Source organism: Equus przewalskii, chromosome 9 (assembly GCF_037783145.1).
Source record: "Equus przewalskii isolate Varuska chromosome 9, EquPr2, whole genome shotgun sequence".
Taxonomy (NCBI): domain Eukaryota; kingdom Metazoa; phylum Chordata; class Mammalia; order Perissodactyla; family Equidae; genus Equus; species Equus przewalskii.
The window spans coordinates 21,777,199-21,802,581 of record NC_091839.1 but is presented as its reverse complement, the minus strand read 5'-3'; the positions used below and the strand labels follow the sequence as shown (position 1 = coordinate 21,802,581).

Genomic DNA, 25,383 nt, shown 5'->3' with positions numbered 1-25,383 from the left:
GTGGGACTGACTCACATAAAAAAAAGAAAAAAAGAGGGAGATCGGCAATGAATGTTAGTTCAGGGCAAATCTTCAGGGGAAAAAAAAAATGTCTCAAAACAACTCACTGATTTCTGTATCCCTTGGTGTAAAATGGGGAAAATGTGTAAATTAAACATATATTCTGGGTCACAATGTGTGGAAGGAAAAAAGGCTAATAAGAAAATTTTATTTAAAAAACAAACGATATTTTAATACAGTTGAAAATGAACTATGTTACATATTGGTTAATACCATCATTTGAAATTGACATTTTAATATCCTTTGAAAAAATGCTCTTCTAGTAATATTATCTAGTAAACATTTCCTAATATTGCTTCATTAGTGTAAAAACATCTTAGGCAATTTATCTAAATAGTATCTTAAAGCATCTTTAACAAGCATATATTACGATGAAACCTATATGGGCAGCAGCAAAAGGAATATAATAAATTATCAGCATGAAAAAAATTGATGTTTCCCAACCAAGAAATTAGGAATTTCAAGAGTAAACATCCAGTGTTTTATTAAAGAGTCTGACTCCATTTTTTGATGTTTGACTACTGACACCTTTTAAACCTCACTATAACCTCTTCCTATTCTCCTTATCTGGGCAAGCTAATAAGAAAGGCTGAGTGCTCCCTCCTTTGCTATGTTGGAAGTTCAAACCATAAGTGGGTACCCACACCCCAGCCCCACCCAGTAACTACCTAACATACCAAGCCAGTCACCATTTTCTGTTCTGTCAAGCCATTTTTTGACAAGCTTGGAAGTCTACCCTGTTCTCCTTAAAAGCTTTATTAAATAACAGACATTCTCATAACACTTTAGTGTATGGCATCAGTCTTGATATCCAAACCAAATTTTGGGTAGGTTTCCATCCTGTTCCAGTGGATGGCCACAAGTGCAAATTAGCAACAACAAAATGTTTTGGGAGTGAATATATGAAATTTCCAGTTTATCAAACAAAAAATGTCCCTATTGTATATTGTTCCTTCTTATGAGGAAACTCATGAACATTGATCTTTTTAAATTATTTCATGAGCACTCCAAGCACAAAAAAATTATGTTCTTTTTATCCTTATTTCTGAAATTTTCTTTCATTTCCTATTATTTGTCATATGCTTACTATATTTTATTTTCACTTCATGTGAAGAAAGGTGGATGTCATGGGTTTTATTTGGGCACAAAAAAGGACACGAAGAAATATAACCATATGGTGTATGTTCATCAATGGGGGGCAGGTTTTAGGGGATCAGAGTCTGAAATTGCACTGCTATGGTATTTTCCTTATAGCCACGTAAATATCCCCGACAGAGTGTAGAGAGAATAACTCAAGTGCAAATTAGAGTATATAATGTCAAAATTGCATGTTGTTTGATTCCATCATGGAAAGAAATTGTTATAGATCCCTTCACCCTTGAGAACCTAATGGTACAAGGTTAGTTTACGTTACAAAGTATTCTACTGAGGTGGAATAAAACTGTGTTGGTAGAAGGAACAATTCATTCAGGATTATGGAAAAAAAAAAGATTAAATTTTATTAATTAAAACACGAGACCTATGATACTGCCAATAGTTAAACGTGACTCATACACAGGCACATACTATTCTGGTTCTTTTGATTCAACTTCCCTCTCAGATAACTGTTCTCTCTTTAATTTCCAAGACTAAATTTTATTAATCATTGATATACAATAGCTATTGCCATTCAATGGAGAAAGTGACTACAATTTCCCCTGCATTATTTCTACTGCAGAATCAGTCCCTAGTAACCCACCACTCTCCTCCCATGAAAAGTCCAGTCCCTTAATGTCCTGGCCTTCTCTGTTTCATGGTCAGTTGGCAGAGCATTCATTCCTATAACCCACAGTGGCCTGACTAGAGAAGTGTGCCCTGAACATAATAAGCATGATGACATATTGTAGTTTTACATTATTCTCTGCACCTCCCTGATGTTAATTCATACAATATTGAATTTGACAATTCAGTGTCCTTGTTTTTCCATGGGACATGGCTATGAAGGAAGCACACCTAATGAAGCAGGCCCTTTCATCATATTGATTCCTCAAGACCATCATGAAAGGCCTCTAAAGAAGGGATAAGATCAAGGGACTTCAAATTTCACCTTGAAGGTCATAAATAGAAATGTAACCTCTTCAAGAAAACTCAAGTAATTAACTAAAATACTCTATACACTGAAGATAATGGGCCATTTCCACACGTCCTTGTCTCCGTGATATACATCATGTCTTATGTTTTAATGTATTTTGACTTGTAATTATTCTGCAGTATGTAATATCTCAGGTTAATCTCAGAGAACTAGAGACTTATTATTCCCAGTATTCATTCTTGGATGTATGGTCCATTGTGAGAATTGGTCAAAAATTCTACCAATTTATTACATTTCTAAGGATTCTCCCCAATATGAATTCTTTGGTGAATGCTGAGGAGATATTGTTTCTTAAAGGTATTTCCATGTTCAGTATACTTGAATAGTTTCCGTCCTGCATGAATTCTCTCATTACTTAAAAGGTGTGGACATTTGATGAAAAGCCTTACAACACTCACTACATTTGTAAGGTTGCTCTCCAGTATAAAGCCCGATGATGTTCTAGTTTTGATCTTTGGGTAAAAGCTTTAGCACACACATCACAATTGAGTGGTTTCTGTTAAAGATGTATATTCTGATGCCTACTGTCCATTGGGAGGCCTGGACAGAGGCTCAGCCATATACATTTACATGGTTTCTCTTCAGTATGGACTCGTTGCATAATACTTGAACTCAAGGTAAAGATTTTTCCACACTCATTGCATTTGTAAGGTATTGCTCCAAGATGTACCCCAACTTTTGATTCTTTGGGTAAAATCCTTACCACATACCTTACATTTGTATGGTTTCTCTACAGGATATATATTCTTATATCTATTAAAGAGTGAGCACTCATTAAAAACTTTGTCAAATTCATTGCGTTTGTAAGTATGAATGACCTATTTGGTGAACCCTGAGTTTAATGCAATACCTAAAAGCCTTGCCACATTCAGTACATTTGTAAGGTTCTCTCCAGTGTGGATTATCTGATGATTGGTGAGGTGAGAGCTCCGAGTAAAGGCTTTGCCACACTCATGGCATTTGTAAGGTTTCTCTCCAGAATGAATTCTTTGGTGAATCCTAAGGTCAGACCATTGTCTAAAGGCCTTGCCACATTCAATACATTTATATGGCTTCTCTCCAGTATGAATTTTCTCATGAAGCCTAAGGTGTGAACACCTGCTAAAAGCCTTGCCACATTCATTACATTTGTAAGGTCTCTCACCAGTATGGATTACCTCATGTTTACTTAGGCTTGAATACACACTGAAGGATTTACCACATTCATTACATTTGTAAGGTTTCTCTCCAGTATGGATTCTCCGGTGATTTACAAGGTGTGAATTTTGACTGAAGACTCTGCCACATTCATTACATTTGTAAGGTTTCTCTCCAGTATGAATTCTATGATGACTTGCAAGGTGTGAATTTTGACTGAAGACCTTGCCACATACATCACATTTATATGGTTTCTCTCCAGTATGGATTATCTGATGTGTAGTGAGGTGTGAGCCCTGAGTAAAAGCTTTGCCACACTCATTACATTTAAAAGGTTTCTCTCCCACATGAATTCTTTGGTGAATACTGATGTCAGACCATTGCCTAAAGGTCTTGCCACATTCAGTACATTTATATGGCTTCTCTCCAGTATGAATTCTCTCATGATGCCTAAGGTGTGAACGCTTGATAAAAGCCTTGCCACATTCATTGCATTTATAAGGTTTCTCTCCAGTGTGGATTATCTGATGGTAAGTTAGGCTTGAACGCACACTAAAGGTTTTCCCACACTCATTACATTTGTATGGTTTCTCCCCAGTATGAATTCTCCGATGACTTGCAAGGTGTGAATTTTGACTGAAGACCTTCCCACATATATCACATTTATATGGTTTCTCTCCAGTATGGATTATCTGATGTTTAGTGAGGTGGGAGCGCTGAGTAAAGGCTTTGCCACACTCACTACACTTGAAAGGTTTCTCTCCAGCATGAATTCTTTGGTGAATCCTAATGTCACACCATTGCCTAAAGGCCTTGCCACATTCAGTACATTTATATGGCTTCTCTCCAGTATGAATTCTCTCATGATGCCTAAGGTGTGAACGCTTGATAAAAGCCTTACCACATTCATTGCATTGGTTAGATTTCTCTCCAGTGTGGATTATCTGATGGTTAGTTAGGCTTGAATGCAAAACAAAAGCTTTGCCACATTCATTACATTTGTACGGTTTCTCTCCAGTGTGACTCTTCTGATGGTCAGCCAGGCTTGAACTTTGGATAAAAGCTTTACCACATTCATTACATTTGTGTGGTTTCTCTCCACTATGAATTCTGTAATGTTTTATAAGTTTGGAACTTTGGAAAAAACTCTTGTTGCATTCATCACATTGGTAAGGTTTCTCTCCAGTATGAACTGCTTGATGGTTCATTAGGCTTGAACGCACTCTAAAGGCTTTGCCACACACATTACACTTGTAAGGTTTCTCTCCAGTATGTATTCTCCGATGATTTGCAAGGTGTGAATTTTGACTAAAGACCTTGCCACACTCATTACATCTGTAAGGTTTCTCTCCTGTATGAATTCTCTGATGACTTGCAAGGTTTGAATTTTGACTAAAGACCTTGCCACATACATCACATTTATACGGTTTCTCTCCTGTATGGATTATCTGATGTCTAGTAAGGTGTGAGCCCTGATTAAAGGTTTTGCCACACTCATTACATTTGTAAAGTTTTTCCCTATAAGCTTTCTGGTTTTGTGTCAGTATTGAAGGATGCATAAAATCATCCCCACAGTTATCAGAAATGTCGGTTTGGACACTAGGAGGAGTTATTTGAAGTGGTGAAACTGAGTGGCTATTGTTGACAGACTTCTGAACTTGATTACATTCATGAATTTTTCCTGCTGTTTGAAATACCTGCAGTTCATCCTGAAGGCTTAATCCAAGCCTATTCTCAAAAAGCTTGTTTCCCGCATCTGTTCTACCATGTTGATCTCTTCTGTTAGTGAGATTTTTTTTATGGGTTACAGGCACTCCTTTGTAATTTCTTTCATCATTTCTCCATTGACACTCAAAGGCATGCATGTTTTCCTGGATTTTCCTGAAGTAAAGGTCTTTGATTTTATGGCTTTCATGTCTTCCCAACATCAATGTATGGAATACTTCTCCTGTATTACTGTTCTCCTTTGATTGTAATTTCTTGGTCGCATGTATAGGAGAGACACCTACAAGATATAAAGAAACAGAGATGTTGTATTAATTACTGTCCATAAATCTATGTTTCATGTGGAAAACATACCAAAAGTAATACTTATATTGAACAGAGTTATGAAACTTCCCAATCATCATCTTCAAATTTTTAGGAACACCAAAGGAATTGATTCTTTACTAAAGAAAGAGTGATCATACACAATTCAAATTAATTTTATGGAAGCCTAGTTTCAAACATCCTATGACAGAAACACTTATCTTGTGCAACCTTATGTTAGCTCTCAAAAACAGAGAGTATTTTTCCACCATGACCCCAAGGCACATATCGATGGGCAGTAAACATATTGCTATCTCATAAGGTAGGAGAAAGAAATATTATAGTGTGCATACTTATTGTACATAAAAAAAAGCTAAAGAATAAACAATTTATTGCAATGATAAATAATCCAAATGAATGATCTAGATAAATGATCTAATGAATGATCTAAATAAATGTCAATTTTGAATTGCCAACAAATACAGCATTGAAAAATTAAGAATTCAACAAAACAATGTTTAAAAATAAAATACTTTTCTAAATATTTTTTATAAAGCTACCCATGAAGAATACGCATTTTACAACATTAATTTCTGTTGCTAATAACTCACTCAGTCTATGGAACTTTGGTATAGAAGCTGAACTAAGACATCATATAATCCAGCAATTCCGCTTCTGGGCATACATACAAAAAAACTGAAGACAGGATCTCAAAGATATATTTCCATACCCATGTCCACAGAAGCATCATTCATACCAGCCAAGAGGCAGAAGCAACTGAATGTCCACTGATGGATGAATGCACAAACAAAATGTAATATACATGCACAATGGAATTTATTCAGCCTTAAAAAAAGACACAAATCCTGTCATTTGCTACAACATGGATGAACTTTGAAGACATTATACTAAATGAAATTAGCCAGTCACAAAAAAGACAAATGCTGTATGATACTACTTATGTGAGGCATCTAAAATAGTAAAATTCCTAGAAATGGAAAGTAGAATGGAGCATGCCAGAAGCTGGGGAGAGGGAAAAATAGGGAGAAATCAAGTGAGTTTAAATACTCATGGTAATCAATGGAATCTATCTTCAAACAATAAAAAAATATGGTAGAAATTAATTTGCTAAGCTCAAATGATGGTAAATGTTATGAAAGTTATTTGACAGAATACAATTCCATACCTTTGAGTAAAACATGCTAATTCAAAATAAGACTGCTTGATTTCCAAGCCTACTTCTCCTGATAAAGATTACTTAGTCTCTAATTAGCCCAGAACTACATCAGACTCTAAAGATTTTCTGGACTAAACAAGCCCTTTTTCCAAACTAATCTCATCTGGAACTACAAGTCTCCTGGAAGAACAAGATAAACAATGTCTAGAGAAATCTGTTAGTTTCCAATATTTCTCAAAATATTAGAACATTCACTATGCTATGCTTGATCCATATGATCTGTGAGGACAGCAGCCTTATCTTTGGTACAATGCGATAGTAAGTACGTACACTCCAAATAGATACTTCTTGATTGAATCAATTTTCAAAGTAGATTTAGAATTATCTTTTTGTGTGATGAGGGGTCATAGATTTTTAAATTCATAAACAAATGTGACATATTAAAAATGATCCACTTTTGTTTTCATAACATAACCTGCAATAAATTTTATAGGAAATTAAAAATAAAAAAAGAGACATGAGGTGACGGGTGCTCCTACTGTATGTATTAGTAGATATATAGTTGTTATTGTGAATCAATGAAACAATGCTCACTTATCCAAAATTAATAAATTAAGACTTCATAAATATGAGAAGAACATAGGTAACCTTTTGAAAATAATAGGCGACACACGGTAGGGAAGGACTTGTATTAGAGGGCACTGTAAGTAGCAGCAGGTATGTGCAGAAACATTTTCTGGCAGTGGCATGGAGACCCATGGAGGAGGGATACGCAGAGAGGTGGTGAGCAACCCAGACAGCAAACAAGAGCTAGAGAACAGGACAACACACGTAACTGGGACAACAGGGACCAGGTGCACTCTATATGAAGTTCAGATAGAAAGAAAGCCAGGGAACAAGACTGTTGTCCTGTGTTCACTCAAGAATGCAATTTCCAGAACTTTAGAAATTCTGCAGAAAATACAGGTGTCAGAGACAACAGTGGAGACAAACCCCATAAAGTGCAAGAAATGGCCTAAGTTTCCTGTAAAATGCGATGAGATATTTAAGTATTCATTCAGTGTACCAACATAGACACGATAATCTAGACAGGGAAAGTAATTATTAGAATATAACGGTTATACCAGAAATAAATCTCAGTGAAATTTACACAAAACTCAACAAATTATGTACAGAAAACTGAAAACATACTATAGAAGAAGCAATGAATCTTATATAACACATGGCAAGTCAATTTAATGGTATTTTGGGGAAGAGACAACAATAATAAAAATATATATATTCTCAACATACCAAAAATTCTCAATTTAAAAACTGTTTCTTAAATTTAAATTTAAATTAATAAATTTAACTGAGAAAAAGGTAACTTAATATTAGGTACTAAGTGAAGTGAAAAGAAGTAGAAGGAATGATTACAGCTATCTTTTCAAAACAGTCCGGACTTTGTATAGGATTTAGGGAAACTGCTGCTGAGCCATACCCTCAACACTAGAGGAGGAAATAACGTAAAACATATGAAATGATATCTATTCCCCAATTCAAACCTTCCACATGCTGCAAATGTAAAACAAAGAATACTAAGACATCATCAAAAATATGGAACTGATAAATACATAAAAATCAAGTTCCTTTATAATGCATAGAAATACACAAAATGAAAGTAGCAGTGGCTTAAACAAAATAAATTACAGTAGACTTTACTGAAGGCATCGTGCAACTTCATAAGCTCCGTCAATAAGATGCTTCCAAGTTGTACTTGTTGAAGTAGGATGAACAATGGCACTCACGGGATGGAAAATGTGGCATGAATAATAGTTTAGTCGACAGCCTCAGAGATACGAGGATGTGAACTTGACCAATGTTTTCCCAGGAGAAATTCCTATACCATTTATTGTAGCTCAAAGGGGATGATCATTAGTGTATGTGATCAACAGTGTCACAATGCCCTTGAGAAATGCTTTTGTGACACTCCTCAAAAGCAGAAAGACAAGTGGAAACACTTATCACTTAGGCCCTCATGACACATTCTATCTTGGTATCCAGGGACATGCTGACCACTCTGAGCGGCTTCAAGTGGTGCTTCTGTATGCAGCAGGATAATATTGCAACATATTAGTCAGTGTTCTCCTTCAAGAATTTTCTGTTACCAAGTAAACCCATTCCATGAGAGTCCACCAGAAGTTGCCCAGCACCTAAAGTTGGATTAACACAACAAAAAATAGCAAGACAGGGCTGGCCCCATGGCCAAGTGGTTAAGTTCACACGCTCACTGCAGGCGGCCCAGTGTTTCATTGGTTCGAATCCTGGGCGGACATGGCACTGCTCATCAAACCACACTGAGGCAGCGTCCCACATGCCACAACTAGAAGGACCCACAACGAAGAATATACAACTATGTACCGGGGGGCTTTGGGGAGAAAAAGGTAAAAAATAAAATCTTTAAAGAAAAAAAATAGCAAGACATTTCAGACCCTAGAAACGTGTATTTCATACAAACTTAAGAGAACATAAAATCAGGAAGAGTCTATACTCCCAGACTAGGTAGAGAGGTGGAAGAGAAAGAAAATACAAGTTATGGGGTCAGATATTGTAGCATCTTAAGATGGGAACATGTGCTCTACCCACAGATGACAAGCTAAGAGCCTGAGAGATTGATAAATGCTACCTGTGTAGGACTGGGGATCAAACAGAGGATCTCTGTTTACTGTCTTTATAGTTTTCCTAAGTAACAATTACAGGAGATCCAATTTACCTCCCTATTACATACACCCCTGAAGTGTGTGGCAAAAGCACAACAGAAGAAATCGCTGAGGGATGTGAATAGGCAGACAGGGCTTGAGAAGCTCCATGGAGTTTCTGGGGCATCAGATGGAATGGTAGAGCAGCCAGGGTTATCCCATCCTCTAATTAGGTCTTCCCAGCATAGCAAATGGGGATGGAACTGGGATAGGTCCAGGGATTAGGCTTACAGAGGCCTCAGCTCTGATCTATATGGACCAAGAACTGAGCATCTGATAGAATCAAGTGCAGAAGGAGGAGACCAAAGGGAAGAGAGACCCCTTTAAAACAGCCCACTCCATGCTTCTCAAAGTCAAGGAACCAAGGAGTTCACAGGAGCCAGATCAGTGTTACAGATCATGATGAAGACTTTGCCTTTGTCTCTATTGGATCTGCTACACCACTAGGGGTTGAAACGATAAATTGTACACACTGAAGGACAGAGTGATAAGCTGGGGAGAAGAAAAAGTTTCTTTGGGAGTTCACAAAAACTAAACTTCTGTTTTCCCATAGAACTCTCCCACTTGAGGAGAGTTTCCCAAACACTATTAATGGTGCAGCTTCCTCTCCCCCTTTCTGAGCTCTTCTTAGCTGTATTCACACCTTTGGTACATTCCCACTCATTTGGTTTTTTGCTATTTTCACTTCACTCTCCACAGTCCAGGGCTCTTTCCCTTGCTCCAAAATGGAGATAATAATCAGACCATAAACAGAAATTCCTGCTCATAAGAAGAAAGGCACACGATATGCTGTGGCTTCCAGAAGCCCAGCTCTCTGTTCTGCTGAAGAGGACATTACAGATGGGTTTAGAAAATATTTCACAATCTTATCCACTCTTGAATCCATATGAATATAGGGAAGAGTATAATATGCAGATATCTAGCTCTCTTCCAAGAATTACTGAATCAATAGCATAAGGGTAAAAATGAGGGAATTGTATATTTTAAGTTTGTCATAGGTTTTATGCCTACTTAAGCTCTGGAACCACCCCCGATGTTTCATAAAGTGGCAGATCACCTGAAGAAAGGGCAAGTTTAAAGTCCAGATGCTGTACCGTGAAGCTTTTCATTTCTAAGTAAACAGGGCTTTGATTGCAGTCAACTAAGGCAGGGGCTCCCAAGAGGCATACAAAAGACAAGGAAAAGATATCCAGGGATAGATCCCAACTTCTGGAGGGAAGTTCTCCTCACCCAGGAAGAGCAGGTTCCTGTAGTTCTCCAGCATCACGTCCCTGTACAAGGCCCTCTGAGCGGGGTCCAGGCATTCCCACTCCTCCTGAGAGAATTCGATGGCCACGTCCCTGAATGTCAACCGTCTCTGAAATGAAAAACACATTTCACCAAAGTGGTCATGAAGAGAGTTCTTATCTTCACACAAAATGAGAAGAGGAGAGAGGTGTGAAGATGAATTCAGTTAAATGTGTTTTGACAGATCCACATAAAGCTATTTTAAGCAAGTTATGTGTCTCTAATTTTAATTTCTCATGCTTTTCTGTAAGATATTATGATATACTCCAAGTCAGTGTGAATTTCTCATTTTTGTTGACAATACACGAAATACACAAATAAAAATTCAATACTGGGTTGTCTATACAGAAGTGTTAGATATTATCATCTACACATTGAATGACATTCAATATCTAGATCATTTAGAGCATGAGTGGTGTCTTCAGAGACGACAAAGTCCATAGTGGCTCTAAAGAAAGGTGAGAATCTAAAAATTGTGATGATAATAACAAGAGAAATGACACTTTCTATATACTAAGCATTACTCTAAATGCTTTACATGTATTAACCGGTTATCAATGTAATAGCTCATTAGAGAAAAACTTGTTTCCATCTTACAGAGGAGAAAACTCTGTCACAGACATTCTAAGAAACTTGCCTCAGGTCAAACAGCTAAGAAATAACACAACGAACACCTGGCCTCAGGAGGTCACGTTTTAGAATTGAACCTAAAGAATCAAACAGTTAAGTAACAGCTGAACATTAAAAGCACATTCATAGAGGGCTCCCTCCCTGAGAAATGTGAAGTAAGTTCAAGGTTAGAAACAAAAAGCTGCATAAAAGGTTATTATATCCATACAGACACACACATTCATGCACATAATACACTACGATTATTACTATTTAAATCATTAATGTGATAGTGTAGAAAAAATTTAACATTATAGAATATATTTAAAATACAATTTCAACTGCTAAAAAATATAAAACTCACTTATGAAATGATGATGTCTTTTCTAATAACTACAGACTTGCACATACGTAAACAAGAAAATTAACTGAAATGAGAAGAGCTGTCTCTGGATGACATATTATCATTTTTATTCATGTGTATTTCAGCATGGTTGGGACAATAAAATGTATCAATTGTACTTAATTTAGTTTGTCACCATTACAGCAGGCTAGTAAAAAAATTGTACAAACGTGAAAAAAATAGAATACTTTCTTTCAATCTCTACAAACTACCTATATTCAAAAATATAAATACAATTTTATCCATTTAAATGCAGATATTTAGGCATTAACAAAAGCTAAAGAGTTTACTCCATAATAAAACAATGATTCAAGATTAGAAAAGTTATTAGTGTTATATATTAATTTAACAGAATAAGATAAAAAAATTATCACAGTAGTAGATACCTGAAAAAGTTCTTGGATAATTAAAAATCATGAAAAAAGGAAAATGGAGAAAAAAACTGTTATTAAACAAGAACATTTCACGAAATGTCATGATTAGTATAAAACATTGGGTGCATTTCAACTGAAATTACAGTGAAGAAAAGGGGGCTGCCCAGGGACTCTGCTATTCACTTCTGTACAGGATGCCTGAGCCCAACCAGTAGAAGAGGGAAAAGGAAGAAAAATACAGAACAGGAGTGAGAAAGTGTCAAAGAGCTGGAACTGTTAAAATTCAAAAATCTAAGGGCAAGAAAAGGCTAAAGTGAAAGAAGGAGGAAAGATAGTCCATGCAAAAGAGATCCTAAAGAGAGCAGGAGTGGCTATATTATATCAGACTAAACAGATTATACGACATAAACCATCACAAGAGACAAAGAACATTATATAGTGATAAAATGTTCAACTCACCTGGAAGATATAATAATTATAAATCTATACGCATCAAACACTAGAGCTCCCAAACATACGAAGCAAACATTGACAGAAATGAGGGAGAAGTTGACAGCAGCATAGTAATAGTACACAATTTCAATACCCCAGTTTTTGTTATGGATAAAAGAACCAAACAGAAGATCAATAAGAAACAAAGGACTTGAACAACACTATAGACCAACTGATTTAACAGACATATACAGAACACTCACCCAGCAACAGCAGAAAACACATTCTTCTCAATCACACATGGAACAGTCTCCATGATACACCACATGTCAGGTCACAAAACAAATCTTAACAAATTTAAGAAGATTGGTATCATAAAAAATATATTCTCTAAACATAATGAAATAAAACTAGAAACAAATAGCAGAAGGAAAAGAGAAAAATCCACAAAATGTGGATATTCAGCAACTCATTCTTAAACATCCAATGGGTCAAAGAAGAAATCACAAGTATCACAATCAAAAAGTATCTGGATAAAAATGAAAATGAAAATAAAACATAGCAAAACTCATATGCAGTGATAGCAGCACTAAGAGGGAAGTCTATATTGGTAAATGCTTACATTAAAAGAAAGGAAAGATCTCAAATCAGAAACATCATTTCACACCTCAAGGAAGTAGGAAGGGAAGAACTAAACCCAAGTTTTGCAGAAATAAATAAATAAATAAGAAAGATTAGAGCACAAAGAAGTGAAATAGAAAACAGAAAAACAATATAAAATGAACAAACCAAGATTTAGTTTTTTGAAAAGAGTAACAAACTGACAACCCCTTAGCTAGATTAACTAATAAAAAGAGTGAAAACTCAAATAAGTAAAATCAGATATGAAAGAGGGGATACTGCAACTGATGTTACAGAAATTTTATAAACTATAGTAGAGTACTATGATGTTACAGAAATTTTTAAAAACGATTTTAAGAGCTTACTATGCCAACAAATTACATAACATAGAAGATACAGGTAAATTCCTAGAAACACACAACATACTAAGACCTAATCATGAAGAAATAAAATATGTGAACAGAATTATAACTAGAGAGGAGAGTCTAGCAGTAATCAGAAATCTCCAACAAAGAAAAATCCAGGACCAGATGACTTCACTGCACAATTCTACCAAACATTTACAGGATTAATACTAATCCTGCTAAAAATCTTCCAAAACTTGCAAACTCTTTCTATGGAGCTTGCATGATTCTGATACCAAACTCAGAGAAAGAGACAAGAAGGAAAGACGAATATCCCTGAAAAATACTGATGAAAAAATCCTTAACAAAATACTAGCAAATGAAATTCAACAGCATATTAAAATTATTATACATCATGACTAAGTGGAATATATTCCTGTGAGGCAAGGCTGATTCAATATACAAAAATCAATCAATGTAATACACCACATTAATAGAATGAAAGAAAAAAATGATCATCTAAATTGATGCAGAAAAGGCATTTGACAAAATTCAACCACCTTTCAAAATACAAACACCCAAAAAACTAGGAACAGTAAACCACCTCAACATAAAAGCCACATATGAAACCAACACAGCTAACATCATACTTAGTGGTGAAAGACTGAAAACTTTTCCTCTAAGAAGGAAAGAAAGAAGGCAAGTATGCACACTCTCAGAACTACCATTCAGTAAAGTATTGGAAATCCTAGCCCAAGCAATTAGACAAGAAATAGAAATAAAAGTCATCCAAATTGGAGAAGTAAAATGATCTTTTCTTAAGATGACAAGATCTTATATATAGAAACACAAAACAACTGTTACAACGAAAACACAATTTTAGAAAAGTGGCAGGATACAAAATTAGGACACAAAAATCAGTTGCATTTCTATGCACTAACAATGAACAGTCTGAAAAGGAAATTAAGAAAATAATCCTGTTTAACATAGCATCAAAAGGAATGAAATACTTAAGAATGAACTTAGCCAAGGGGGTGAAAGACTTGTACACTGAAAACCACAAAATGCTGCTAAAAGAAATTTAAAAAGACACAAATAACTAATACAACATCCCATCCTCATGGACTGGAAGACTTAACATTGTTAAAATGTCCATACTATCAAAGTGTTCTACAGATTCAATGGAATCCCTAATAAAATCTCAAAGGCAATTTTTGCAGAAATAGAAAAAAAATGCTAAATTTATATGGAATCTGAAAGGGACCCCAAATAGCCAAAACACCCGATGAAGAAGAAAGTTGGAGGCCTCCCTTTTTTAGATTTCAAAACATATTACAAAGCAAGAGTGATCAAGATGGTGTGGTACTGGCATAAACACATATATAAACCAACAGAACAGAATAGAACGCTAAGATATAAACCCCTGCACATATGCCAAATGATTTTTGACAAGGCTGCCAAGACGACACAATGGGGAAAGGACAGTCAGCAAATGGTGCTGAGAAAACTGGGTATCTACACACAAAGGAATGAATCTGGAACCTGACCTGCATCCAATGTAAAAACTTCTGCGTGTCAAAGGATACAATCAACAGAGTGAAAAAACACCCCACCCCCCCAGGAACAGATGTGATGAAAATAATTTAAAGAGTCTCCAAATGTTAGACATTTAGGTTGATTTTGTATTTTAAAATCGATGATGGAATAAAAGACCTTCTATCATGCATGTCTGTTTCAGAACTTTGCATTCCTAATCATTAAGATTTTGAAGTCAGTGACTCATTCATTTAGCTTCAAATGTATTCTAAAAACAGGCAGAACAGGTTTCCCCTTATTGATCTCCCTTTCCAGAATTTACCAGATATTTGTGCACATTAATACATGACTTCCATGTGCAACTTCTTTCATCCTGGTCTACAGAGAGCTGTCAGTGCATCCAAATGTGACCCTTAAACAAGCCCTGCTGCCCAACTGCACTGACACTACAGGGCCCACACCCATCTCCAATCCATGGATGTGAAGCCCTGCCCCGGATGATGCCCACTGGAGCCTCTTCCTAAGTTCCATGTCACTGGGTCAAGGTGAGATGAAATCTGAGTGGAGATGAGAGGAGTGACGGAAGGCCCTGGGTGACTGTGAAGGAACACGTCAGGCAGGACACTTCAGAGTCAGAGATTAGCAAATCCAAAGGACATTTCAGGAAGGACGGAATAATCAAGCAAGAACATGATTTTACCTGAGAAGGATCCATTTCTGACTCCTTTTTCTTTCCTCTTCCTCCTTTTACGGGCTTCTTCCTCAGGCAACATGAGTCTTTAGAGCTCTTGAAAGTTGAAAATATGCTGTTGAATGGTTAGAATCAACATACCCTCTTCCTGTGCCACAACCACACAAACAGGGAAGACGTCATCATGTGGAAAAACAGGTCATCTGCTGCCACTGCCACAGGAGGGATTCAGGGACAGTAAACTCCTACACAGAGACCAACAAGTGAGTTTTTCTACCACTTTCTTCAGAACTCACTCCCCTCCTGGTGAATCCCACACATAAGCTGCAGCAGTGGGAACCTCAGCTGGACCAGACACCTCCCTTCAGGTCACAGACCTGGCCCTGATCAAACTCCATGCAGAGCAGAGCCCCCTCACCCTCAGCCCAGATCTCAGCCCTCAGGAAAGGAGGACTCAGAGCCTTGGTGCTTGACACTGGATACAGGTTAGAATGACATGGGGCACTTTAAATATGAGTGAGGCTGGGCCTCACTCCAACTATTTGCAGGAGAATCTCTGGTCAGAAGGCATAAGAGATGTATTTGCAAAATGCCTCAGCAGTCTAATGTGAGGCCAGGATGAGCACCACTCAGAGGAGGCAAGCCCAGCACATGTCCCACTTTCTTTTTCTTTTCCAGCTTTATTGAGGTAAGTGACAAATGACAACTGTGTATATTTCAGGTGTACAATGTAATCATTTGAAATACATATACAATGTGAAATAGCAATTACCATGAAGTTAATATATTCATCACCTCACAATTACCATTTTTTGTATCTGTGTGGTGACAGATTTATCCTCAGCAAATTTTGAGTATCTAATACAGTATTATTAACTATAGTCACGGTGCTGTACATCAGATCCCCAAAACTTCATCATTTTACAACTGAAAATTTGTACCCTTTGGCCTACATCTCCCTATTTTTCCCTACTTCCCAGTCCCTATTCCCAACCACTCTACTCTGTTTCTATAAGTTTGACATTTTTAGATTCCACATATAAGTGAGATCATACAGTATTTGTGTTTCCCTATCTGGCTTATTTCATTTAGCCTAAAGTCCTTCAAGTTCATCCATGGCATCACAAAGGGCAAGACTTCCTTCTTTTTCATGGCTGAATAATATTTCACTGTATATATGTACCACATTTTCCTTATGCTTTCATCTGTCAAAGGACATTTAGGTTTTTCCATATCTTGGTTGTAGTGAATAATGCAATAGAGACATGGGAGTGCAGACATCTCTTCAAGATACTAATTTCATCTCCTTTGGATATATAGCCAGAAGCGGGATTGCTGGATCATAAGATAGTTCTATTTTTAACTTTTTGAGGAACCTCTTTACTGTTTTCCATAATGGCTGTACCAATTTACATTCCCAGCAATAGTACACAAGGGTTCCCGTTTCTACACATCTTCATCAACTCTTGTTATTTCTTGGTCATTTTGCTAATAGCTATCCTAATAGGTGTGACATCTCCTACCTTCTGTCACTGTTTTCCCTTTGAAGCTTTGTCTCCAGTAGCCACACAGTGGAAAGAGAAGGAAAAGAAACAAACATGCAAAGCAGGCAATATGGACCAGAAGTGGGGGTAAGGGTGTGCCTGACATGTTAAATGGGAGGGGGGTCAGAGAAGGCTCCAATGAGGTGATATCAGAACAAGGACTTGGAGGAGAGAGGATGTTTGCCACCTGCATCTGAGGAGCCAGACAGTTCTAGGTAGAGGGACAGACTCTGTCAGCACGCTGAGGCAGTAGCAACCTTGGCCCCAGGAAAAGGAAGGAGACCTGTATGGCAGGAGCAGGGTGAGGAGGAGGAGACAAGCAGGAGAGGAGGCCAGAGGGGCACTGGGGGAAGCTGATGAGGAAGGGGCTTGGTCTTCAAACATTTTTCTTCTGTATCTCAAAAGAATTTTAGAAACCATGTATTACTTCACTCATTTTAAGTAAACATCTAACTTTTTCTTTATCTAATTATTAAAACACATACAAATAATGTAATATCTTACATATTTTATATATATGCTAAAATGGTCATCTAAGCCCCAGGAAGTACAGGGTCACCCTTAACCAAGATGTGGAAGACTGCAGGGGGAACATGATTGTGGGAGGTCAAGAAGCCAGTTCTAGACATATTAAGGTGGAGAGGCCTGTTAGATGTCCCAGCAGAAATGTCTAGAAACAGGACACTAGACTTCACAGGAGAGATCTCGTCTTGACAGGAGAAAAGGGGAGACATGTAGCTGGTGTTGAAAGTCACGCGATGAGATGATGAGGAAAGGCAGTGGGTGTAGACAAAGAGAAGTTGTTCAAGGACTAAGCCTTCACTCCCACATTCAGAGACCAGGGATTTCAGGAAAATCCATCAGAGGAAACTGAGAAGAGAACAGGGAGGCGAGAAGAAAATTGAAGCAAATAGATTTTTAAAGGTTAATGGGATGTCCTCAAAGTCAAGAAAATCAGCCTTTCAAGGAAGAGGGAGCAATCAACTGGGCAACAGGCTGCTAGTACGACAAGTCAGATGAGAAGAGGAAATAAATTATTGGATTGAGAAATGAGGGGGTCATTGGTGACTCTAGGAAAGAAAGTGTCAAGAGGAATGGTGCATGTGAAAGCTTAATTGGATGGGGTTCAAATGAGAATTGGAGGCAAGAATTGAAGACAAGTATACGCAAATTTTTAGTGTATTGTGCTCTGAAATGAAGCATAAAAAAGGGTATTTGGGGAGAAATGTAGTTAATTGAGAAGGTTTTCTTTTAAAGATGGTAGAGTGTATAGAAAGGTTTTGGGGTGTGTGTATCTGCGTGTGATAGAAAATACCAATGTTTATGTGTAAGACAGACAATACTACCATGTGTGTATGATGATAAAAATAAATCTCAAAAAGTAAAAATATGCAATGCAGTGGAGGAAGGATGCCATGCTGTCCTGACACTGTGAGCGGGGCTGGCAACCGGGGCCCAACTGCAGGGTCAGCAATGGCCAGGAGCAGGGACAGACCATTCCTGGTCAATACTGAGTAGAGAGCCCACATTCTGAGGCAGGGGGGTGAGCATGGAAGGGAGAAGATCTCTTCCCTTTGCTCCAGGGGCTCAATGAAGAAGAAACAAGGTCTTTGAGAAAAAAGATGGAAGAGGATGAGTTGGACTTCTGAGGGGCTCCAGAGGAGAGAGATGGATAGACCAATAGAGAAATGCAAGAGGAGCAGGGCCAGGAATTTGAAGTGACACCAGTCATTTAGGGTGTATGTTTTCTCCTGCTATGATCAGCCACATGGGGAGAGACGCAGAGGAGGCAGAGTCGGATGTGATGATGATGTCAGGGAACAGCAAGGAAGTAGGGGGCCTGTGGAAGAATGAACATCAGTCCTTTGCTTTGGGGCATTTGAATTGCACGGCTGTAAGTAACTGAAAGGGTGGGTTTGTCTCCATCATTTAAAAACAACCTGGATGAGGCAGGGGAGCATATTCCGTTGGTTTATCATTTTATCCCCGGTGAAGACAAAAAAAAAAGACTGGAATATAGTATATATTCCATATGCAGTGAATAAATGAATGAACAAGAAGGACACAAAGTTTAACCAGCACACCCTCTCGCAAAGTCTTCACTTTGGGGGACTGATGTGTGCAGGGGTCCTTTGCCCTGGAACGAGTGAGAAGGGAGGTGACCAGAAGCAGCAGCAGAGAGTAGAGCCAAGGGTCCTTCACCCAGACCATTGTCCTTGCCCTCAACAGGTATGAAGGGAAAGAGTAAGTACAACTAGAAGCATGGTGAGCTGACCCATGGGGTAGCTGCCTGAGGCTGAGCGTCCCTACTTCGGCAATAAAAGAGCCTAAATTCAGCAGAAAGAGAAGAGGCTTCCTGGCTGCCTAGACCCATTGATGGAGACAAGTTCCTATTGTCTAAGATTTCTCACTTTTCAATGACAATGACTTAAAAATTCATAGCCTCAAATCCTGACTTGACTGGGTGTTGGGATTGTGCAAAGCAGCCGTAAAAGAACAACAGGAAGTGTCTGTCTGAACAAACAGTAGAGGGGAAGCTGGAAGATGAGGGAGAGGACACAGGAGAGGCACCAACAGACAAACCACTTTTCCTACTCAAGTCACCTACCTGGGGAAGCACCAGCTCTGCCATTCTAGAGAAGACAATGGAGAAAGGGAGAAGTGTTTACATAGGGTGAGAGTGTGTTGGTCAGAAAGACAAGATCCTTTCTCTGAATGTGACCCCATTAGTTCGTCCCATTCTATTCTAATAATTGCTGAGCATGGGCCCACCCAGGGAGGATGATCCAGTTCCTGAGTCTCCTTGCCATTACTAGGGCTCTAAGTCTCCAAACAGTGATCCCCTTCTTGTCCCCAAATTCCCATTCTAGAACATAGTAGCTCTCCTATTAGGGACACATCCTTGTTCCACCTTTAGTTTAAAACATCTTGCCCCTCAGCTCACCAGCTACCTTGCACTGTGAGTGTGTGTGTGCACCTGCACATGTGTGTGTTTTGGGACAGGCAGGGAGAGGACAGTAGAGTAACCATGGCAGGCCTAGCAGTAAGAAAGTGGCAGCTGCATCTTCCCAAAGACAAGCTACGGTGCTGTAGGTCCCTGTGGTGCTGATGGCTCTCTGATTCTTGGAACAACCTTTCCCTAAGTCACAGGCCCCTGTAGCCCCTCTCAAGTTGTACCCATAAACCCACCCCCAGCAGGCCCTCCCTAATGAAAACCTTCTGCCATCTGAGGCTTAGGACCCACTGTTTCCCATCTGGACTCAAACAAACCCAGGGGTTCAATACATTCCCCAGACACTCCTTAATGATCCCCCCATACTGCTATGAAATCCCAGAAAACATTCCAAACCCTAATAACTCATGCATTCATGATGGAATAATCCACATGAAGACATCCAAGGACCCATCAGATCCAAGACACTATATTTTCATTCACAATGACCCCAGCCCAACACGGTCACCTCCAAAATCTACTAATAAAAGAGAGATGTCCGCAGTGATGCAAATGTTCCAACGATACCCCAACATCTTCCAAGGAAACACTCCAAATTCTCTTTTGTATTTTCCAAAATGTATCTGAAACTTTCTTCACTTGAAACTCAAAATACTCCAAAATACCAAAGGTAACCTATAAAAGGATCCCTGATTTTCCCTACAGTTACTCTGTGGGTTGCACGATGATTCTTGCTCTCCCCAAAGACCCCAGAGAAGTCACCCTGTGGAGTAGATGCTGTGGGGCACCCCCTGGATCCACCCCTCAGGACCAAGGAACCCATTCTCTTGCAGCCAGAGCTCCGTGTGGGCTCAGCTCAGGCCTTGGTTCTAACTACAATGCAGGATAATATTTCTCTCTGCCTAATTCCACTGCCTTCATTCCTTCTCAGGTGTGATCATGAGTTTCCCAATTAAACCCATGCATGCAAACCTCAGTCTCAGCATCCTTGTCCCAGGGAACCTGAGCTAAGATACTGTGGCACCCCAAACCAATCCATTCAGCCCCACAACTACCCATAAACCCACTTCCAGGTGTTCCAGCCTGGCCTGAGACGTCCCTTTCCAACTGTTCCCCATACCCCTTGATCACACAACTATGCTTGGGACAGGTGCACACACCATTCACTGGGCTCATCTAGAGGCCCACACTTGCTTCCACAACCCTCCTGCTCCTGTCCAGTGTTCCCCATTTTTCTACTTCTTCTCCATGCATGCATGAGCAAATGGGGCTAAAAGGCAAAGGGACAGAGGCACCAGGCATTGCAAGAGGAATGGACACAAGCTGCAAATGGAACGACACTGGGCCTTCAGTGTGGAGATCAAGAAGTTGGCCTTCCTGTAAAACTTGCCAGCAAATGGGGAGATTGTGGAGTCCAGTTTTAAAGGCATTTGTGGACTAGTTGGATTGACTTCAGTGAGGACGCCACAAATAAAGCGAGGCCCCAGATCTCACTGTTTCCTGTTCTCCCCACTCACAGCAAATTTCAAGACAACCTAGCTCTTTAATGGGGGCCTCTTTGACACCCCCTTAGGCTCCTGACCTTCTCCCCATCCTTACCAAAGTGAAATCATTATCCCTTATTCAGAGCAGATGAATTGCTGGAAGGTAAAGCTCCTGCCCAAGATGGCAACTGGTGCCTGGACATGCAGAGCCTGGAAGATCTGGGAGGTATAGGGGAACAGGACACAGCAGGCTAAATATGGAGACATCTCAGCCGACTGTGTGCGGACACCAGTTCTGGAGAGCTTTTCAGGCTTCAGTACATCTTTTTGCTCATATTTTGAGCAAATAAGTAGCCACAGGAGGTTTATATCAATTAGAGATGCAATTTCCAGAACAAATAAGGGAATCATCCTCATCACCTGCCCTAGCCTCGAGGTCTTCCTGAGGCGGACTCAGCCCAAACCACAGCCCCGGTTGTCTAAACACAACCCGAAAGTAAGGTGCCACAGCCGTCCTGGGAAGGAGACAGAGACTGTGCGCCCTCCAATGGAGGGAAAACAGGAAAGACTCAAAATAATCTATAGAGAAGGACAGTTTAGATGTAGGTGATTGATATGGAGGCAGGAAAACTTGAGTAAGGTGACAGAGATTGACGGGTCAACGGAGCTTTAGATGGTGGGTGGGAGGGGGTGGGGAAACATCTCTGAGCCTAGACCTGAAGGGGGAGAAAGGGTCAGAGCCAAGACGATTCAGGGACAGAGGGTAAGAGCAGGAACAAAGATCTGAGACAGAAAAGGTGTGGTGTTAGGGAACAGAGAAATGGCAAACGTGACTGGGGCAGAGTGAGCCATGAGAAGACGGTAAGCTCCCAGGATGAGGCTGGAGACCCTAGCAGGCGTCCTGGTGATACAGGGCTGTGTAGCCACAGTGAGGAGCCAGCAGAGGCCAAGGAGTGACAATCTCCCTTCAAGTTTACCCTTAATGCTGAGAAAGACAGGTCACAATGGTCTCCCTAATTCTGAGCCTATGTCCCGGACTTCATGCTGGTGTTTTGGTTTTTCATTTTTGGAGGAGTAGGACCTATTTACAATTCTAATTACAACTGGGCACTCTCTCCAAGAAGAACGGCCACACACTCAATTTGCCCAATCATTTCAGAGATGAGTGTTGCTCAGACTCAGAGCTTCTGGTCTAGTCTCTCATCTTCATGTTACACATGGGTTCACTGAGGTCCAGAGAGGGAGACGTTTCCAAGGTCTGAGTTGAGTGAACAGAAGTAGCTGTACCTGAATTCTGAAATGGTGGCTGGATGGACCAGTGGGCAGGTTGTCCTTATCATCTTTCCATTTAAAATACCAGGGCCATCTTTCACATGCCTGAGCTAAGGAAACTTCTCCTTCAAGGTCTGATCACACTGATCCCAAGCTCTTAATTCCTCTGTTCCAGAAAATCACACTAAAATATTTTTAAAATACAGAATTGCAAAAACGTAACTATTAGTGCGGAAAACGCTGAAAAAGGGTCAGGTGTAGAAATAAGCTCTGAGCAATTCTTTTAATTTTAATTTCACCTTTATTGAGGGTTTTGTTTTTTTGAGCAACTTTCTCCATCACAAATAGATACGCTCTTTTGGAAAAAGGTTCCAACTCAATCCAGCCATCCTTCAACATTTGCAGAGAGCAGACAAGAGGCACTTGAGGGGAACATCTACTTGGTAGCTCACAGCTCACTATTTTAACAGATCACATAAAGGGAAGAAAACTGAATATTAGACTGGTTAAACTAGGTTTTGACCGTTAAGATAAAAGATCATTGACATCATTACCAAGTCCTCATTGAAATAGTCTAAAATTATTCACTAGTTACCAAAGAACATTTCCAATATAGAAGATAAAGAGGAGAAATTTAAACCAGGAAAAATTTAAAAGGGAAACAATTTTTAATTTTTTTAAAGCTAAATAATTCTAGTGTCAAAGTAAAAAATATTGAGAGTCTATCATATTTAGAAAAGAATGATGAGTTGATTACAGGAGGCCACCAAAGCTTATTTCAGAAGTTATTATTTGTAGGAAAGCAGAAATGGAACGAACTAAGATTTATCTCAAGCTACAAAAAGACTAATGAATTAAATGTATATGTCACCAAATAGTGACAGAGTCTTTTCTTGTTCCACTCCCCTCCACCAAACACACACACCCTCCCCCATCCCACGCAAAGGGTAGAGGGTGACCCGCAGCTGACTCAGTTAAGTCATTGCCCTCTGGCTGAATAGGGATTGCAAAGGGAAGTTATCTTCTGATACTAATAACTATAAAATATGCAAGCTTTACAGAGAGGAATTGTGCAACTCTCATCCTCATTTACATAATTTAGGCAAAATTTTAAATTCTTAGATTATAAAGTCATGAACCAATATATCACAAGTTAATCAATCATATCTAATCAACTCATCTGGATATGGGTCCCATCTCTTCACTACGATGTGTTTTCCTCTCTCATTCTGTATATCTATTTCCTCATTTCTTTCTCTTCACTCTCTTTCTGTCTTTTTTTATTCTCTACTCTCCTGCTCTTTCTGCTCTTCTCTGTATTCCTTCCTTCACATCTGGTCCGCCCCACTCTGCAACCTGTTTCCCCTCTTCTTGCTCTTTCTCCCAAACTTTTCTGATTGTTTTAAATCTCCATGTATTTCTGCCTGTTTCTTCCCCCATCCCTGCTCCCTCTCTGCTCTCCCAGTTCTTTCCCTGTTACTCTCCTTTGGTCTTCACTCTCTGGCACCCCCAGGTGGCTATACTTTCTGCTCTGCTATTCTGCTCTCCTTGTCACCTCTGGTCCTTTCTGTCCTAGCACCAGGTGGCTCTGTCAGCCATAGCTCCAACTCTTTTATCATCTCTTCCTGGCCCTCTGTCTGAAGTACCTCACCCCTGTTGTCCCCGCGCCTACCGCTCATCAAGGGCCCCTCTCCTATCTTCCTCACCTTCATCACCCTGGTGATCCGCTTTTCTCTAACTTCTCTATTTTATCCACCTGCTACTTTCTCCGTTTACTCTCTTTCACTCTCCTTTCACTGTCCTTTTGCAAGGCCCTCACCCATCCTCTAGCTGACATCTCTTCTCACTCATTCTTTTCTCCTTCTCAGTTCTATTTCTGTCTCAGCCCCTCTCTGTCTCGGTTTCTCCAGATGTCCCTCGCCCAGAAATTCACAGGGATGGCGAAGGAATATGACGCTCGCCTCCCAGAAGAGCACGTTTTCCATTGGAGTGGAATTTAGGACGGAAGAACACTGGGTGTCAAACAGCAGGCCCAGGTCACCTTCCCCAACGCGGGGTCAGGGGAAGGGGTGACTAGGAAGAAGAGGCCTGGGGAGCAGACGCACCCGCTGGAGGAGGAAACAAGGAGGGGGCGGGGAGGGTGTCTCAAGAGAAGCGTGGGGTCTCCAGAATCCCAGGACCCGGGACACGGCGGGGCCTCTCCCGGAGCTGGGCGGCCAGCGCTGCCCCCAGGGGCCGAGAAGGACGAGGCTTGGGGGACGCGAAGGGAATACACGCACCTCGCGAAAGAGGACTGTACAGGGCGCGGGGCGGGCGGACAGGTCAGAACAGGGATTTAAAAGCAGGAAAAAGACACGAAAGGCGGTGTCTACGTGGACCGAGGGCAGAAAGGACGGACGAGCCTCAGGGGCTTTAAACCGAAAGAGAAGAGCTCCCCGCCTCCCCCCAGCCTCTCACGGCGACGTCTGAATTTACTTGAGGTGGAGAGGCGGGTGTAGAGATTTTAAGGTCCGCAGCGACCCCGAGACCCCAGGTGTGGAGGAGAGAGGACTGCGAAACCCA

At 39.9% G+C, this 25,383-nt stretch overlaps 1 protein-coding gene across 3 annotated transcripts in view; it reads right to left on the bottom strand.

Annotated features, from left to right (window-relative positions):
• Positions 1 to 205: 205 nt before the first annotated feature.
• Positions 206 to 25,383, bottom strand: part of LOC103547832 (zinc finger protein 665-like) — a 36,587-nt gene continuing 11,409 nt past the window's right edge. The window contains exons 3-5 of one of the 3 annotated variants that reach the window (XM_070558354.1): positions 15,578 to 15,813; positions 10,502 to 10,628; positions 206 to 5,333 (exon numbers count right to left, since the gene is read on the bottom strand). In XM_070558354.1, the coding sequence (XP_070414455.1) occupies positions 3,010 to 5,333; positions 10,502 to 10,628; positions 15,578 to 15,592 (2,466 nt within the window). In that variant the 5' untranslated portion in view covers positions 15,593 to 15,813 and the 3' untranslated portion in view covers positions 206 to 3,009. Of the gene's footprint in view, positions 5,334 to 10,501; positions 11,462 to 15,577; positions 15,814 to 25,383 lie in introns of those variants that run through there. The other 2 variants (XM_070558355.1, XM_008515298.2) reach the window with 2 other exon arrangements.